Below are 16157 nucleotides of genomic sequence, written 5' to 3'. Positions count from 1 at the left end.
CAATACTCTCTGCTGTGACTTAGCAGTGTTTACATCATTCCAGCCCAAAAGTACTACTCCCAGTTTGCTGTTGTTTAGTCAAACACATTATCGGCTGCCATATTGACATTCATATCTTATATCTTCACCAGATTTAAAGTAATGTGGGCAGCACGGTAGCTCCAGGGTCCCAGGTTTGATTCTCGGTCTGTGTGGAGTCTGCATGTTCTCCTCGTGTCTGCGTGGGTTTCCTCTGGGTGCTCCGGTTTCCTCCCACAAGTCCTGAAAGACGTGCTGTTAGGTAATTTGGACATTCTGAATTCTCCCTCTGTGTACCTGAACAGGCGAGGAATGTGGCGACTAGGGGTTTTTCACAGTAGCTTCATTTGCAGTGTTAATGTAAGCCTACTTGTGATAATAAAGATTATTATTATTACTATAATGTGGTAAATTTAACAGGTTCAACATGAATAATTTCATTCAATCTCCAGAACTCTATGGAAAGTAGGTACCCAGTTTCTAAATGTGACAAGATATCAAAACTTTTTATGAAGTGCTGGTTAACATTGATGACGTGTAGTGATTATATTAACTTATATTTTCCATAATCAATTGTTGATTACCACATTAACGTAACTGCTTCCAGGGGACATAATCACAAATTACTATTACAGTTAGCACTAACTAGTATAATCCTGATATGTGAATATAACTACGTCAGACTTTACAGAAATATTCTAATGTAACTTATCACATTTTCTTTTTCAGCATCAAAACACTACATCAACCTACATCACCTACATCAAAAACACTACACTGTTTCTAGTGGGTGTTCGCAAAGATGCTCAGGATGGTATGGTTGGCACTTGGGTTGTTCAGGATACTGTGGTGTCTGGTTCCGCAAACAGGCTACATACATCCTGATGAATTTTTTCAGTCTCCAGAGGTTATGGCAGGTAAACAAACTCTGATAGCTTCTTTAAAATGTATTTTCTGCAAATTATTTTTGTTGTGACAATTCATTTTGTTTCCTCCAAGCAGTTAGCCATTTTAATCACAGAGGTTCAGAAGACATAGCTCAACATGCCTTGTGTGTTTGACTGAAGGTGCACCTGTGACACCTGGGACTCTGCCTGTCCTCCACACTCAAAGCAAATGAGATTGAAAAGAATTGATTGAAATTGCACTACTCTTTGGGGGACACAGTTACAAATCTCAGTTAACGGTGGGATTTAAAGACAGTAGCCTCGATAAAATGTCGGTTTTCGGCTTCTTCCCAATATTTTTATTTATGTTCGATGCAAATGTCAGCCTCTGTAGATTTGACAAAACATAGCCTAATGCATAAAGTATATTGTATATTTATGTTTCTGACATTAAGTTCTACATCTGGAAAAGATGCCATCAGATATGCTTGATCTCTTGGCAAGGACAGAAAAAAGCAACAGTGATAGACCATATTGCACAAGCTAAAATTACTGATTTAAACTTATGACAAGATGTAATTTTCTATGGAAGCAATGATGACTCTTTGTCAACATCCTTCAATATCCCTTCTAAACAACAAATCTTTTTTTAAAAATTTGTAATAAATTTTAGAGTATCCAATTCAATTTTTCCAATTAAGGGGCAATTTAGCGTGGCCAATTCACCTAACCTGCCGATTATGGAAGCAATGATAAGTCAGGTTAAAAATATCAACACTCGAATGAAGGTATGAAAATGTGTGCATAACTTGTAAAGGGGCAGAGTGAACAGCAGGTGGCTGACGTGTTTAAAGATTTTGTATGTGAAGGGAAAATAAGCAGAATGGAATGGGGAAAGATATTAAAATTTTAAAAGCTACAGGAGCAAGTCAATCCCTAATGTTAAAGATATTTGTTGTGTGGGCAGCATGGTGGCGCAGTGGTTAGCATTGCTGCCTCACGGTGTAAGGTCCCATGTTCGATCCCGGCTCTAGGTCACTGTCCGTATGGAGTTTGCACATTCTCCCTGTGTTTGCGTGGGTTTCGCCCTCACAACCCAAAGATGTGCAGGGTAGATTGATTGGCCACGCTAAATTGCCCCTTAATTGAAAAAATTGAATTGGGTACTCTAACATTTATTACAAAAAATTTAAAAAAAGATTTGTTGTTTAGAAGGGATATTGATGCATATTGACAAAGAGTCATCATTGCTTCCATAAAAAATTGCATCTTGTCATAAGTTTAAATCAGTAATTTTAGCTTGTGCAATATGGTCTATCACTGTTACTTTTTTCTGTCCTTACCAAGAGATCAAGCATATCTGATGGCATCTTTTCCAGATGTATAACTTAATGTCATCGAGACCTTCGCCTCTGGGAGTATGTTGTCATCAGCTTCTTCACCCAGATGTTCAGTCGGCAAAGGGGGGCGCGATGTAGGGGCGGAGGTGGTGGTATTTGTCGCCGGTGGGCCTGCGGGTGTCAGTTCGTGAGGGAGGTGGGCAGGGGTGGCGGAAGACGGTGTAGAGTGGAGGGTGGTGGTGGTAGTGATGGTCTCCGGGGAGCCTGCAGGAGTAAAATCCCGATGGGAGACTATGTCCTGCCGCCCGTCCTGGTGTGCCACGTAGGCGTATTGGGGGTTTGCATGGAGCAGCTGGATCTTCTCGACGAGGGGGTTGGTTTTATGGCTCTTTGCATGCTGCCGGAGAAGGACGGGCCCTGGGACTGTCAGCCAGGATGGGAGCGAGACCCCGGAGGTGGACTTCCTGGGGAAGGCAAACAGACATTCATGAGGGGTCACGTTAGTAGCTGTACATAGGAGCGACCGGATGGAGTAGAGCGCATCGGGGAGGACCTCTTGCCAGCGGAAGACTGGGAGATTCTTTGACCGTAGGGCCAGAAGGATGGCCTTCGAGACCGTCGCGTTCTCGCTCTCCACCTGTCCGTTTCCCCGGGGGTTGTGGCTGGTCGTCCTGCTGGGGGTGATGCCTTTGCTGAGCAGGAACTGACGCAACTCGTCACTCATAAAGGAGGAACCCCGATTGCTGTGGATATAGGCGGGGAACCCGAACAGGGCGAAAAGGCTGTGCAGGGCCTTGATGACGGTGGCAGAGGTCATGTCAGAGCAGGGGATGGCAAAGAGGAATCGAGTTCTCATCAACGATGTTGAGGAAGTACACGTTATGGTCAGTGGAGGGGAGGGGCCCTTGAAGTCCATGCTGAGGCGCTCGAAGGGGCGGGAGGCTTTTACCAGGTGTGCTCTGTCTGGCCGATAGAAGTGTGGTTTGCACTCCGCGCAGACCTGGCAGACCCTGGTCACGGACCTGACCTCGTCAATGGAGTAAGGCAGGTTGCGAGCCTTGATGAAATGGAAAACGCGAGTGACCCCCGGGTGACAGAGGTAATTGTGGAGAGCCCTGAGTCAGTCTACTTGTGCGCTGGCACATGTACCGCGGGAGAGGGCATCTGGGGGCTCATTGAGCTTCCCGGGACGATACAAGATATCGTAATTGTAGGTGGAGAGCTCGATCCTCCACCTCAGAATCTTGTCGTTCTTAATCTTGCCCCGCTGTGTGTTATTGAACATGAAGGCAACCAGCTGTTGGTCAGTGAGGAGAGTGAATCACCTGCCGGCAGGTCATGCCTCCAGTGTCTTACAGCTTCTACGATGGCCTGGGCCTCCTTTTCGACAGAGGAGTGTCGAATTTCGGAGGCATGGAGGGTACGGGAGAAGAAAGCCACGGGCCTGCCCGCCTGGTTGAGCATGGCAGCCACAGCAAAGTCGGACGCAACGTTTTCCACTTGAAACGGGATGGACTTATCCACAGCATGCATCGCGACTTTGGCAATGTCTGCTTTAATGCGGTTGAAGGCCAGTCGGGCTCAGACGTCATGGGAAAAGTGGTAGATTTGATCAGTGGGCGGGCCTTGTACGCATAGTTGGGGACCCACTGGGCATACGGGGCTGGTTTAGCTCACTCAGCTAAATCGCTGGCTTTTAAAGCAGACCAAGCAGGCCAGCAGCACGGTTCAATTCCCGTACCAGCCTCCCCGGACAGGCGCCGGATTGTGGCGACTAGGGGCTTTTCACAGTAACTTCACTGAAGCCTACTTGTGACAATAAGTGATTTTCATTTTCATTTTTTCATTTCATAGTAGGAGAAGAACCCCAGACATCTCTTCAGGGCCTTGGGGGAGGGAGAGTTCCAGGAGTGCGTGTCATCCGAAAGACGCATTTCTCTCTATTATACGTGAGGTTCAGGGGTTTCGCGGTGTGCAGAAAGCGCTGGAGGTTCTCGTCATGGTCCTGCTGGTCATGGTCGCAGATGGTGACGTTGTCCAGGTACGGGACATGGCCCGCAGCCCGTACTGGTGAACCATTCGGTCCAGTTCCCTTTGGAAGACCGAGACCCCGTTAGTAACGCCGAAGGGAACCCTGAGGAAGTGATAGAGGTGGCCATCTGCCTTGAAGGCAGAGCATTGGAGGTCCTCCCGGCGGATGGGGAGCTGGCGGTACGCAGACTTCAAGTCGACTGCAGAGAAGACTCGATACTGCGCAATCTGATTGAACATGTCAGATATGCGGGGGAGGGGGTACGCATTGAGCTCCGTGTACCGGTTGATGGTCTGGCTGTAATCGATGACCATCCGGTGCTTCTCCCCAGTTTGGACAACCACCACTTGAGCTCTCCAGGGGCTGTACTAGCCTCAATAATCCCCTCTCGCAGGAGTCACTGGACTTCCGACCGGATGAAGGCCCTGTCCTGGGCACTATAGCTTCTGCTTCTGGTAGCGACGGGCTTATAGTCCGGGGTGAGGTTTGCGAAGAGGGAGGGTGTGGCGACCTTAAGGGTCGCGAGGGTACAGACTGTGAGGGGGGGCAGGGGTCCGTTGAACTTCAAGGTAAGAGAGGTGGCATTGGAAGTCGAGGCCCAATAATAGGGCAGCGCAGAGGTGGGGGAGGACGTAGAGCCTAAAGTTGGTGTACTCTATGCCCTGCACAGTGAGGGTCGCGACGCAGTACCCCCAGATTTCCACAGCGTGGGATCGGAAGCCAGGGAGATTTTCTGGGTCGCGGGTAGGATGGGGAGGGAGCAGCGCCTTACCGTATCCGGGTGTATGAAGTTATCTGTGCTGCCGGAGTCGAAAAGGCAGACCGTCTCGTGCCCGTTGATTCGGATGGCCATCGTGGACTTCGCGAGGTGGTCCGCGGCCGGGACTGGTCCAGTGTGATGGAGGCAAGGGTCGGAAGACGGTTGACGGGCCGGTCGGCGGTAGCGGCACCCAGCGTACGGTTGGGCGAGCTGGGTTCCCGGAAGGCAGTGGAGGGGTCCCAAGATGGCAGCCCACATGAGTCGCACGTGGTGGGCGAGGTGCAAAATGTCATCCAAGATGGCGGCCCCCATGGGTCGCACGTGGCGGTCGAGATGCAAGGTGGCATCCAAGATGGTGGCCCCCGTGAGTCGCATGTGTCGGCTGAGGGTAAAGATGGCGGAGCCCACGGGTCGCACATGGCGGGTGGTGCGGCAGCTTGGGGTGGCCCCGACAGGCAGCAGGCAGCGCTGCTGGGCGTAGAAGATTTAGGCAGGGGTCGGGCCTGGTTTTGCGAAGTGGCCCTTCTTCCCAAAGCCGTTACAAGTCACGTTCCGTGCCAGGCAGCGTTGTCGGTGGTTATTATTCTGGCCGTGGAAGTAGCACCTGGGGCCCCGTTGGCGGGCCGGTGCGCATCGCAGGCTTGCGTCGCGCCCGGATTGGCTGATGGCTGCGCCCACGAGGGTGCTGCATTGCCAGAGGTGTAGGCCCCATGTTCTGGGAGGCCACCTCCAGTGAGTTGGAGAGCTGGACTGTCTCTGGGAGGCCGAGTGTCCTCCCTTCTAATAAACACTGGTGGATATAGTTTGAGTGCATGCCAGCGACATAGGCGTCCCTTATCAGCAGCTCTGCGCGCTGAGTAGCCGATATCACCCAGCAGTCACAGTTTCGACAGAGGATGCGCAAGGCGCGTAGGAATTCCGCAAGTGATTGCCCAGGACATTGGCGTCTTGTGGCGAGGAGGTGCCTAGGAACCTGGTTCACGGATTTCACATAGTGTCCATTGAGCAGCGTTATTGCTTCCGCGTACGATGGGGCGTCCCTGATGAGGTTAAAGACTCTTGGGCTCAGCTGTGCGTGGAGGACCTGCTGCTTCTTCTGGAGGTCCGTGAAGTCCTCGTTGAAAGACGCGAGATAGACCTCAAAGCAGCTTAGCCAGTGTTCAAAAGTCTCTGCAGCGTCAGTTGCTTCTGGGTCCAGTTCCAGGCGATCAGGCTTGAGTGAGGAGTTCATCTTGAGTGAAGCGTCCATCTTAGAAATTTAGTGTATTGTGGTGGTATGACTAGGAGGTTTATGATACCTCAGAGTAGTGCTGCCGTTGGTGCAGAGGACTCGCTGCCCATTGGCTCAGGCAGGTCATGTGTCTCTCTGCCAATTGGCTGAGGTCAGTCATGTGACTGCTCGCCGATTGGCCGAGAGGCCAGTAGCCCCTCCTACGAGGCCTAAGAACCCGTAGCAGCCGGCCTTTCTCTGTCAGTCGATTGCCGGGCACACAACTAGTTCATTAAAACCTGATATTTAGAACTTCTTCACGACTCGAGTCCAATTGATGGTGCATCAATTTAATGAACTAGAATTTGGAAATGGAGCTACGGATCAAACCAGACTGCCTCCGCGTCAGCCTGCATGCTACAAACGCGTCAGCAACTTTTAAACATTGGCTGGCGTGCTTCAATAGTTACCTCACCACTACAGACAATCAACCAACAAAGGAGCAGAAACTCCACATCCTCCACTTGTGCGTTTATTCGATGATAGAGGATGAACAGGACTATGACGCAGCCATGGATCTCCTGAAAGGACATTTTCTCAGGCCTGTAAACCAAGTCTACGCGCGCACCTCCTGGCAACAAGGCAACAGATCCCCGGTGAGTCCCTTGACTCATCGGGCCCTCATTGTCCTGGGGAGAAATTGCGCCTGCCCGCAGGTTACCGCCTCGGAGCACACTGAACTGCTAATCAGGGATGCCTTTGTCGTGGGAATGCAATCCTCAGATACGCCAGCGGCTCCTAGAGAAGGACACTTTGACCCTCATTGAGGCACGGACCCTCGTATCCTCCCTGGAGGTTGCTAACCGAAACGCCCGCGCATATGCCCCCGGCCGCGCGGCGACCCCTTGGGCAACTTGGCACGCACCTCCCCTCACCCCCGCCGATTCCGCCCCTCCCCCTCCCCAGGCCTGCGCTGCGGGACGCCCCGATAAGCCCACGGGGCCCCGCTGTTATTTCTGTGGCCAGGCCAAGCACCCCCGCCCGCGCTGTCAGGCCCGCTCCGCAGTCTGCAAGAGCTGCGGTAAAAAGGGCCACTACTCCGTGGTCTGCCAGTCCAGGTCGGTTGCTGCTGTTCCGCGCAGCGACCGCGGAGCACCCCCCCACTCCCACAAGGCCCCGGGCGGCCCACAGACCTCTCTGCCCCCGCTCCCAGCCACCACGAGTGACCCACGGACGCCGCCATTTTGGGGCCCCGACTCCACGTGTGGCCGACGGGCGCCGCCATCTTAGGTCGGCACGGAGGACCCCACCAGTGAATATTCCATGGGCGAAGACGACTCAGAGCTCCTGCCACGACTCGCTGCTGTGACACTGGACCAATCACGGCCCCGCACGCTATCCACGGCGACTACGCAAATCCTCCTAAACGGACACGAGATGAGCTGCCTATTAGACTCCAGGAGCACAGAGAGTTTTGTCCACCCTGACAAGGTAAGACGCTGCGCGCTCTGTTCACCCGGTTAAGCACAAAATCGCTCTGGCTTCAGGTTCGCACTCCGTCCAAATCACCGGGTGCTGCGTAGCGGACCTCCGGTCCAGGGGAGGGTTTTTAAAAATTACAAACTCCTCGTCCTTCCCCGTCTCTGCACACCAGCACTTTTAGAACTGGATTTCCAATGCAACCTGCAGAGCTTGACCTTTAAATTCGGCAGCCCTATTCCCCCCCTTACTGTCTGCAGCCTCGCGTCCCTCAAAGTGGACCCCCATTCCTTGTTTGCGAAACTCACCCCGGATTGCAAGCCCGTCGCCACTAGGAGCAGACGGTACAGTGCCCAAGACCAGACCTTCATCAGGTCCGAGGTCCAGAGGCTGCTGAAGGAAGGAGTGATTGAGGCCAGCAACAGTCCCTGGCGAGCCCAAGTGCGGGTGGTTAGGACTGGGGAGAAAAACTGGATGGTCATTGACTACAGTCAGACCATCAACAGGTTTACGCAGCTGGACGCATATCCTCTCCCCCGTATCGCCGACCTGGTTAACAGGATCGCGAAGTACAAAGTCTTCTCCACGGTGGACCTTAAGTCCACCTATCACCAGCTGCCTATCCGCGCGAGTGACCGACTGTACACCGCGTTCGAGGCTGACGGGCGCCTCTACCACTTTCTAAGGGTTCCATTCGGTGTCACAAATGGGGTCTCGGTCTTCCAACGGGTGATGGACTGAATGGTTGACCACCACGGTTTACGGGCAACCTTCCCGTATATCGACAATGTCACCATCTGCGGCCACGACCAGCAGGACCATGACACCAACCTCCAAAAATGCCTCCGTACAGCAAAACTCCTTAACCTCACATACAATAAGGATAAGTGTGTGTTTAGCACCGATCGTCTAGCCATTCTCGGCTACGTATTGCGTAACGGAGTGATAGGCCCCGACCCTGAACGCATGCGCCCCCTAATGGAACTCCCTCTCCCCAACTCCCTCAAACGCTGTCTGGGCTTCTTTTCTTATTATGCCCAGTGGGTTCCGAACTACGCCGACAAAGCCCGCCCCCTCATCCAATCCACCACGTTGCCAATGTTGATGCTGGCCTGCCAGGCCTTTAGCCGCATCAAAGCAGACATTGCAAGGGCCACGATGCGTGCTATCGACGAGTCCCTCCCATTCCAGGTCGAGAGCGACGCGTCCGATGTAGCTCTGGCGGCCACCCTGTACCAAGCGGGCAGACCCGTGGCCTTCTTTTCCCGGACCCTCCACGCTTCCGAACTCCGCCATTCCTCGGTGGAAAAGGAGGCACAGGCCATTGTCGAAGCTGTGCGATATTGGACGCACTATCTGGCCGGCAGGAGGTTCACCCTCCTCACAGACCAACGGTCAGTGGCCTTTATGTTCGATAATGCACAGAGGGGCAAGATCAAGAACGACAAGATCATGCCGTGGCGGATCGAGTTGTCCACGTACAACTACGGACAGGTCGAGCGGGAGAACGGTACGGTCTGGAAGACCGTCCTACTGTCCACAACCCCCCACACCAACGCCCCCCCCCCCCCAGTCCCAACCCCTCCCAGACCCCGCAACCCAGCGCACAGAAACCCTCTCCCCCGGCCAGAACTTCGTTAGCACCGACCAGGGGTACGGACACAGGACCACGACCGCCGCTCCTGGAGTCACAGACGACCACCGCTCCGCAGGTCCAGCAGGACATTGAAGGCACCCGTCAGACTGATCGAGTCGATTTGATGTTCCACTGGTCTTTTTGTTGGACTCTTTGTGTTGTTCAGCGTTCCCTTGTACACTGTTGCATCTTCCTTTTCATTTTTTTTGCTTGTTTGTTCCTCGATTGTTCATAAGTGCATTGTGCGCGGTATTATTCTTTTGTACATTTGTCGCGGGCCAGTGGGCAGCCACCAGACATCTCGGTACACCTCATTCTCTCTAGTCATACTACCAGTTCGACGCCCCCCCCTTTCTCCTCTCCTCGTCTCCCCCCCCCCCCCACTTCTTTCTCCACAAGGGGTGACTGTGGTGGTATGACTAGGAGGTTCACGGTACCTCAGAGTAGTGCTGCCATTGGTGCAGAGAACTCGCTGCCCATTGGCTCAGGCAGGTCATGTGTCGCTGCCAATTGACTGAGGTCAGTCATGTGACTGCTCGCCGATTGGCCAAGAGGCCAGTAGCCCCTCCTCCGAGGTGGGGTATAAGAACCCGTAGCAGCCGGCCTTTCTCTGTAAGTCGACTGCCGGGTACACAACTAGTTCATTAAAGCCTGATATTTGGAACTTCTTCACGAGTCGAGTCCAATTGATGGTGCATCATGTATTAAATTGATACACCATCACTAATACACGACGAGCTGATAAAGTTAACTGAGGCTTTAATACACTAAACAGCAAGCCTCCAGCCTCTGGACCGGAACTGGGGCCGGAGGCGGAGACTTGCCACTTTTATACAGAAGCCCCGGGGGGAGGAGCCACAGACGGAGCCAACCTGGACAAGCCCAGGCATGTATTTTTTTTTTATTTTTATAAATTTAGATTACCCAATTATTTTTTCCAATTAAGGGGCAATTTAGCGTGGCCAATCCACCTACTCTGCACATTTTTGGGTTGTGGGGGCGAAACCCTCGCAGTCACGGGGAGAATGTGCAAACTCCACACGGGCAGTGACCCAGAGCCGGGATCGAACCTGGGACCTCAGCGCCGTGAGGCGGTTGTGCTAACCACTAGGCCACCGTGCTGCCTGAGCCCAGGCATGTATGATACAGTACAGTCCAGACAATAGAATCACGTGGTTTACCACACCCTCTGTGTTAATTTAGTGTCTGTGTGTGTGTGATTGTGCAGAGAGAGAGTGGAGGGCAAGTTAAAGTGGGGGATTAGGAATTAGATGATAGTTAACCAGTTATATTTGCTGCATATTTCAAAATAGTTAATGGGCAGATTCTCCACGGCAAAATCATGTTCGGCGATTGGTCAGAGAATAGGTTCCAAAGCCGAAATCGGGGCCTGCGCCGGTTTGACGCAGGTCAGCCGTGCTCCGCCCCTCCAAACTGACGTCATTGCCATTGCAACGACATTGGCGCATCACCGCCCGGCCCATCCACGATGCTCCACCCCCGATGGGCCGAGTTCTCGATGGTGTGTGAACCCGGTGTGGCGGCTGCGGACTGTGTCCAGCCCCGCCACACTTGGCCAGGATCCGTGCCGCTGGTCGGGGAGGCATTTACAAGGGCTGGGGGGACTGGTGGGGGATGGCCAGGGGATGACAGGTTGGGTCTGCACATGGCTGTTGCCATGTCATACGGCACGACCACTGCAGGTCGTCAGCCGTGAGGATGCACGGCCCGAGACCCGGCCGTTCTCCGGCCACTTTCAGTGTGGGAGGCGGGGTTTCACCCGGCACTGGGGCTAGTACCTCACCAGTCCCGGCAGCGGTGAGGGTTTTACGCCGATTTTCTGGTCTTGACCTTCGTCTCTCTGATTGCACGGCGACAAATTTTGCTGGAGTGGCAGTCGGCTTTGCCACCGGGGGTAGTAGCATGGTTGGGTGACCTGTATGACTTCCTGCGGTTAGAGAAGATAAAGTATGAGTTAAGGGGCTCAGCAGAGGAGTTGGAGAAAAGGTGGGGGATATTCATGACGGTGTTTGAGGAGCTGTTCGTCACAGGGAGGGGGGTTGAGTGATGGGGAGGGGGGTGGGTGAAAAAGTAGAAAAATCTGTACAAACTGTATAGTTGATTGTTGGGAAGAATGTTTCCCGGGTGTTTATTTGCTGTAACTATTTTGATACAAGTTTGAATAAAATGCGTTTTAAAAAAAAGCTATGACTGCAGCGGACAATTCTTGTCGTCCAGGAGCCAACACGTCACTCATCGATGGGGACGGGAACCATCAAGTGTGTCAGGATGAAGGCGTTATGCAGGCTGCCTGAGTGCAGACGTGCACGATGTGCATCTCGTGGTTACAACCCAGCATGGTGTTCATCGAGTGGAACCCCTTTTGATTTGTGAAGACCCGCCCCTCATCCGCAGGTGCTCATAGGCAGACATGCGTCCCGTCGATCACTCTCTGGACCTGGGGCATCCCAGTGATGATGGCGAACCCCACTGTCGGGGCAGCCTGATGGGCTCGGTCCACATTGAAGTTGATATATTTTGCCAACCGGGCATATAGGGCCTCTGTGACGGTGCAAATGCACCTATGCACCGAAGTCTTGAGATACTGGACACGGCGCTTGGAAGGACTCCGAGGCCAAAATATTCAGGGTAATTGTCACCTTGACCACCACCGGGAGTGGGTGTCCTCCCCCATACCACCGCGGTTCCAGGTGCACCATGATCCAGCAGATATGCTGCACGGTCCCCCTGCTCAGCTGGACTCTTCGACGGCATGCCCGGTCTGGCAAGTCTTCGAACTACAGGCGGTCAGTACACACAATGCCTGATGCAGTGCCTCCTTCCAACCTCCTCCTCAGCCTGTTGGGTGGCCAGCTCTTCATCCTCACCAGCTGGCTCCTGTTCCTCAGCTGCAAGCTCTGCTGCTACAGGATTCTCCTCGAGCAGCTTCTGCTCGTACAGCCTCAGTGCAGCCCCCAAGGCTGCGGCGACTAGAATGATTGAATTCCGAAGTCCATTGTCTGAAATGTACTGAAAAGGTAGAGAGCTGGGAATGGGTTAAATAAGATGCTTTGTGCGTAGTTAAGTACTATTATCTTGTATTGTAGTCTTCCTTGTTGTGCTTCTTTTAAGTTAATAAATATTCTTTATTAATTGATTACAATGAGACTGGACTGTTCCTCACTGTTTGCATATCTTTCCTCACATTGTACAAATTGAAATTATTCATCACTAAGATCCGGTGTTCTAAGTTACCCTACTAGGTTTTGGAATACCCTCGCATTTAATATCATCAGGGTTTTTAACAGATGTACTTCAGATATTTATGGTTGCTGTTTTTACTTTCTGCAGTTTGCTAGCAGGCTAGAGCAAGACTTTAAATTGCACATACTGTATTTTTATTTACAAGTATTGAAAGTGTTGTTTAAAATTGTGTATATATTTTCATTTCAAACACGTCTTTCTTTTCTTTACAGGTGACATTTTAAATTTAAAGATATTTCGTCCTTGGGAATTCAATACCAGCTACCCTAGTCGATCGGTTCTGTTCCCACTGGTCACAACAGGCTTTTCCTTCATAATCCTGAAAACATTGCATAATTCTGGCCTTTTTGGCAGTATTCTAAACAGTTACAATTTGTTGGTTTTCCCCAGATTGTATGTAACATGTTTGAGCTTTATACTGGACTATTCTGTATACCGTTTAGCCTGTCTCTGGGGAACAAATCCATGGCGTGCTTTAATACTGCTGAGTGGGTCACATGTGATGCTGGTTTTTTATACCAGGACATTTTCAAATGTTATAGAAGGAGCTTTGTTTGCATTATTGCTGCTGTTAGTGGCAATGGACACAGCACAAGAACATGGAGCACCATATCTTAGGGCAAAGGAGTGGAGGAACAATAAACATCTTATTGGGATTGTTTTAGTTTCCGGCTTTTTTAACAGACCCACATTCATTGGTTATGCTTTAGTACCAATGCTCCTGTGGCTTTCTTGTGATCAGAAAGGCACATTTCAATTCAGTTTAAGAACAATATTAAAGAGATTCTTAGGCATTTTTTCACCTGTAATTGTAACCACTTGCATTTTCATTATTGTAGATACACTATATTTTGATTTATTGTTTTCTGAAATTGACTGGTTCTTGAAAGACGGAAATGCTGGACATGAACACATTTTTAATCTATGCAAACATCTAGTTTTAACTCCATTCAACTTTATTCGGTATAATTTGGATCCAGAAAACCTTTCTGCTCATGGCAGGCATCCCTGGTTTACACACCTGACTGTTAATGGGCTTATGATGTTCGGTGCTCTTCACTTGTCAGCTGTTATATCTGCCATCAGAATGATAACCCACAAATTTGTCAGTGCAGATGGATGTCACATGCTAAAGAAAAAGCAGCTTGAAAAAAGATTAAAAGCGCATTTTCCAGCTACTCCTCCAATTGTTGAGTATTTAGTTTTGGTTTATTTTGTTCCCCTGATCGTCCTGTCCTTGTTTAGTCATCAGGAAGCTCGGTTTCTTAGTCCACTCATTGCACCAGTTGTTCTACACAGTGTTTTAAATAATGACATGTTGAGGGGGAGAACTGTAATGGTTGTGTTTAACATTTTATGTTCAGTACTTTTTGGATGTCTGCACCAGGGTGGATTAATTCCTTGTCTGTCTTATTTAGAAAAAGCTTTGTATTCAAAGGATCCTGTGTCTAACCAGCTTGAGCACAATTTGATATTTTACCACACTTACATGCCTCCTCGCTATCTCCTGAACATCAGATCAGACAGAGAATCTATCAAAATCATTGACCTGGGTGGGTCTGATTTTTCCGTTCTCAATGACACAGTGAATGGGCTACTTGGCAATTTATCTTCCAAACACACTGAGAATAACCAAATAAATATCTATATCATTGCACCCGGTACTGTTGAATACATCATTAAATACTGTGATTTTCAATGGAGAACTGTTGCATCCTTCTTCCCTCATTTATCTATGGAGGATCCCCCTGAAATTCCTTTACTTTTTTCTAAAGATGGATTGAACCAACTGAGTCTTTATATTTTCAAGATGCACAAGAACTCAGAATTGTAGTGAAACTATTTACTTAACAGCATAGGAAATAGGAGCTGGAGTCGGCCATATGGCCTTTCGTGTCTGCTCTGCCATTCAATAAGATTATGGCTGATCTCTGACCTCAATTCTACTTTTCTACCACATCCCCATATCCTTTTATTCCCCTAGAGTGCAAATATCCATTCATCTCAGCCTTCAATATTCTCAATGACTGAGTATCCACAACCCAAAAGGTTAGAGAATTCTAAAAAAATAAATCACAATTCTGAGTGAAGAAATTCCTCCTCATCTTCATGTTGAAGCTCACCCCGAGACTATGGCCTGAATTTTCATGGGGACGAAAGGGTCTTCCACTTAGCCAAAATGGTGCTGGCCTCCCGATTCCAGAGGTTGCATCCCTGGACCTGGTACCCACTATTTTTGGCATGGGGGGGAAATGGAGATGAATTTTTTTTTTTTTAAATAATTTTTTTCAGATTTTTCAACAACAAATTATCTCCCAACAATAAAATAAACAAGGTATAAAAATAAACAGAAAGAAGAACCCCCCCCCCCAAAACAATAAATTAATAACAATACGAAAAACAAGAAAGTGGCAAACAAACAGTCGCAAAAACAAACCCCCTTAACAGATCCCTAACCCCCCCCCCCGGCTGCTGCTGAGATTGACCACCCTCCGCCAGTAAATCGAGAAAGGGCTGCCACCGCCGGAAGAACCCTTGTACCAACCCCGTCAGGGCAAACTTGACCTTCTCCAGCTTGATGAACCCAGCCATGTCGTTGATCCAGGCTAGGGGGCCGGGCTACTAGAGATACAAAGGCCAGGATACCGGCCTCTCTCGCCTCCTGCACTCCCGGCTCCGATGCTACCCCAAAGATCGCGAGCCCCCAGCCTGGTTCCACCCTGGAGCCGCCCACCTTGGACAAGGTCCCCGCTACCCCCTTACAAAACCCCTCCACCGCCGGGCCTCCCGAGCACCTCCCACATCTGTCCTCTCCCCCAAAGAACCGGCTCATCCTGGCCCCAGTCATGTGCGCCCTATGCAGCACCTTCAGCTGAATCAAGCTGAGCCTTGCGTAAGAAGAGGACAAATTCACCCTCTCCAGAGCGTCCGCCCACGTCCCCTCGTCGATCTCCTCCCCAGCTCCACTTCCCACTTTGCTTTCAGCTCTTCCACCGAGGCCTCCTCCTCCTGCATCACCTGATAAATTGCCGAGATCCTGCCCTCACCGACCCACGTCCCTGAGAGCACCCTATCCCGCACCCCCTTAGGCGGCAGTAGCGGAAACTCTGCCACCTGCCGCTTAACAAACGCCCTAATCTGCATGTATCTGAAATTGTTCCCAGCGGGGAGACCCCACTTCCCCTCCAACTCCTTTAAAATCGCAAACTTCCCATCGAGGAAAAGGTCCCCCATCCGCCTGATGCCTGCCCTATGCCAACTCAAAAACCCACCATCTATTCTCCCTGGTGCAAACCGGTGATTGCCCCGTATCGGGGCCCACACTGAGGCCTTCACTTCCCCCCTATGCCGCCTCCACTGTCCCCAAATTTTGAGGGAAGCCACCACTACTCGACTCGTAGAATACCTTGCCGGGGGGAGTGGGAGCGGGGCCGTCACCAGCGCCTCCAAGGTCGTGCCCACACAGGACGCCGCCTCCATCCTCTTCCATGCGCCACCCTCCCCCTCCATCACCCACCTACGAATCATTGC

The 16157-nt window shown here is 50.9% G+C and overlaps 1 protein-coding gene across 3 annotated transcripts in view; it reads left to right on the top strand.

Moving 5' to 3' along the window:
- LOC119975933 (GPI mannosyltransferase 4-like) overlaps window positions 1-14790 on the top strand; it is a 34866-nt gene extending 20076 nt beyond the window's left edge. For all 3 annotated transcript variants that reach the window (XM_038815896.1, XM_038815898.1, XM_038815897.1), the window contains exons 2-3: window positions 748-935; window positions 12839-14790. In XM_038815896.1, the coding sequence (XP_038671824.1) occupies window positions 821-935; window positions 12839-14460 (1737 nt within the window). In that variant the 5' untranslated portion in view covers window positions 748-820 and the 3' untranslated portion in view covers window positions 14461-14790. The remainder of the gene's footprint in view (window positions 1-747; window positions 936-12838) is intronic.
- The last annotated feature ends 1367 nt before the right edge of the window (window positions 14791-16157 follow it).

This window comes from Scyliorhinus canicula, chromosome 13, assembly GCF_902713615.1.
Source record: "Scyliorhinus canicula chromosome 13, sScyCan1.1, whole genome shotgun sequence".
In the NCBI taxonomy this organism is placed as follows: Eukaryota; Metazoa; Chordata; class Chondrichthyes; order Carcharhiniformes; family Scyliorhinidae; genus Scyliorhinus; species Scyliorhinus canicula.
The sequence above is the reverse complement of the archived record's forward strand: the minus strand, read 5'-3'. Positions and strand labels throughout refer to the sequence as shown.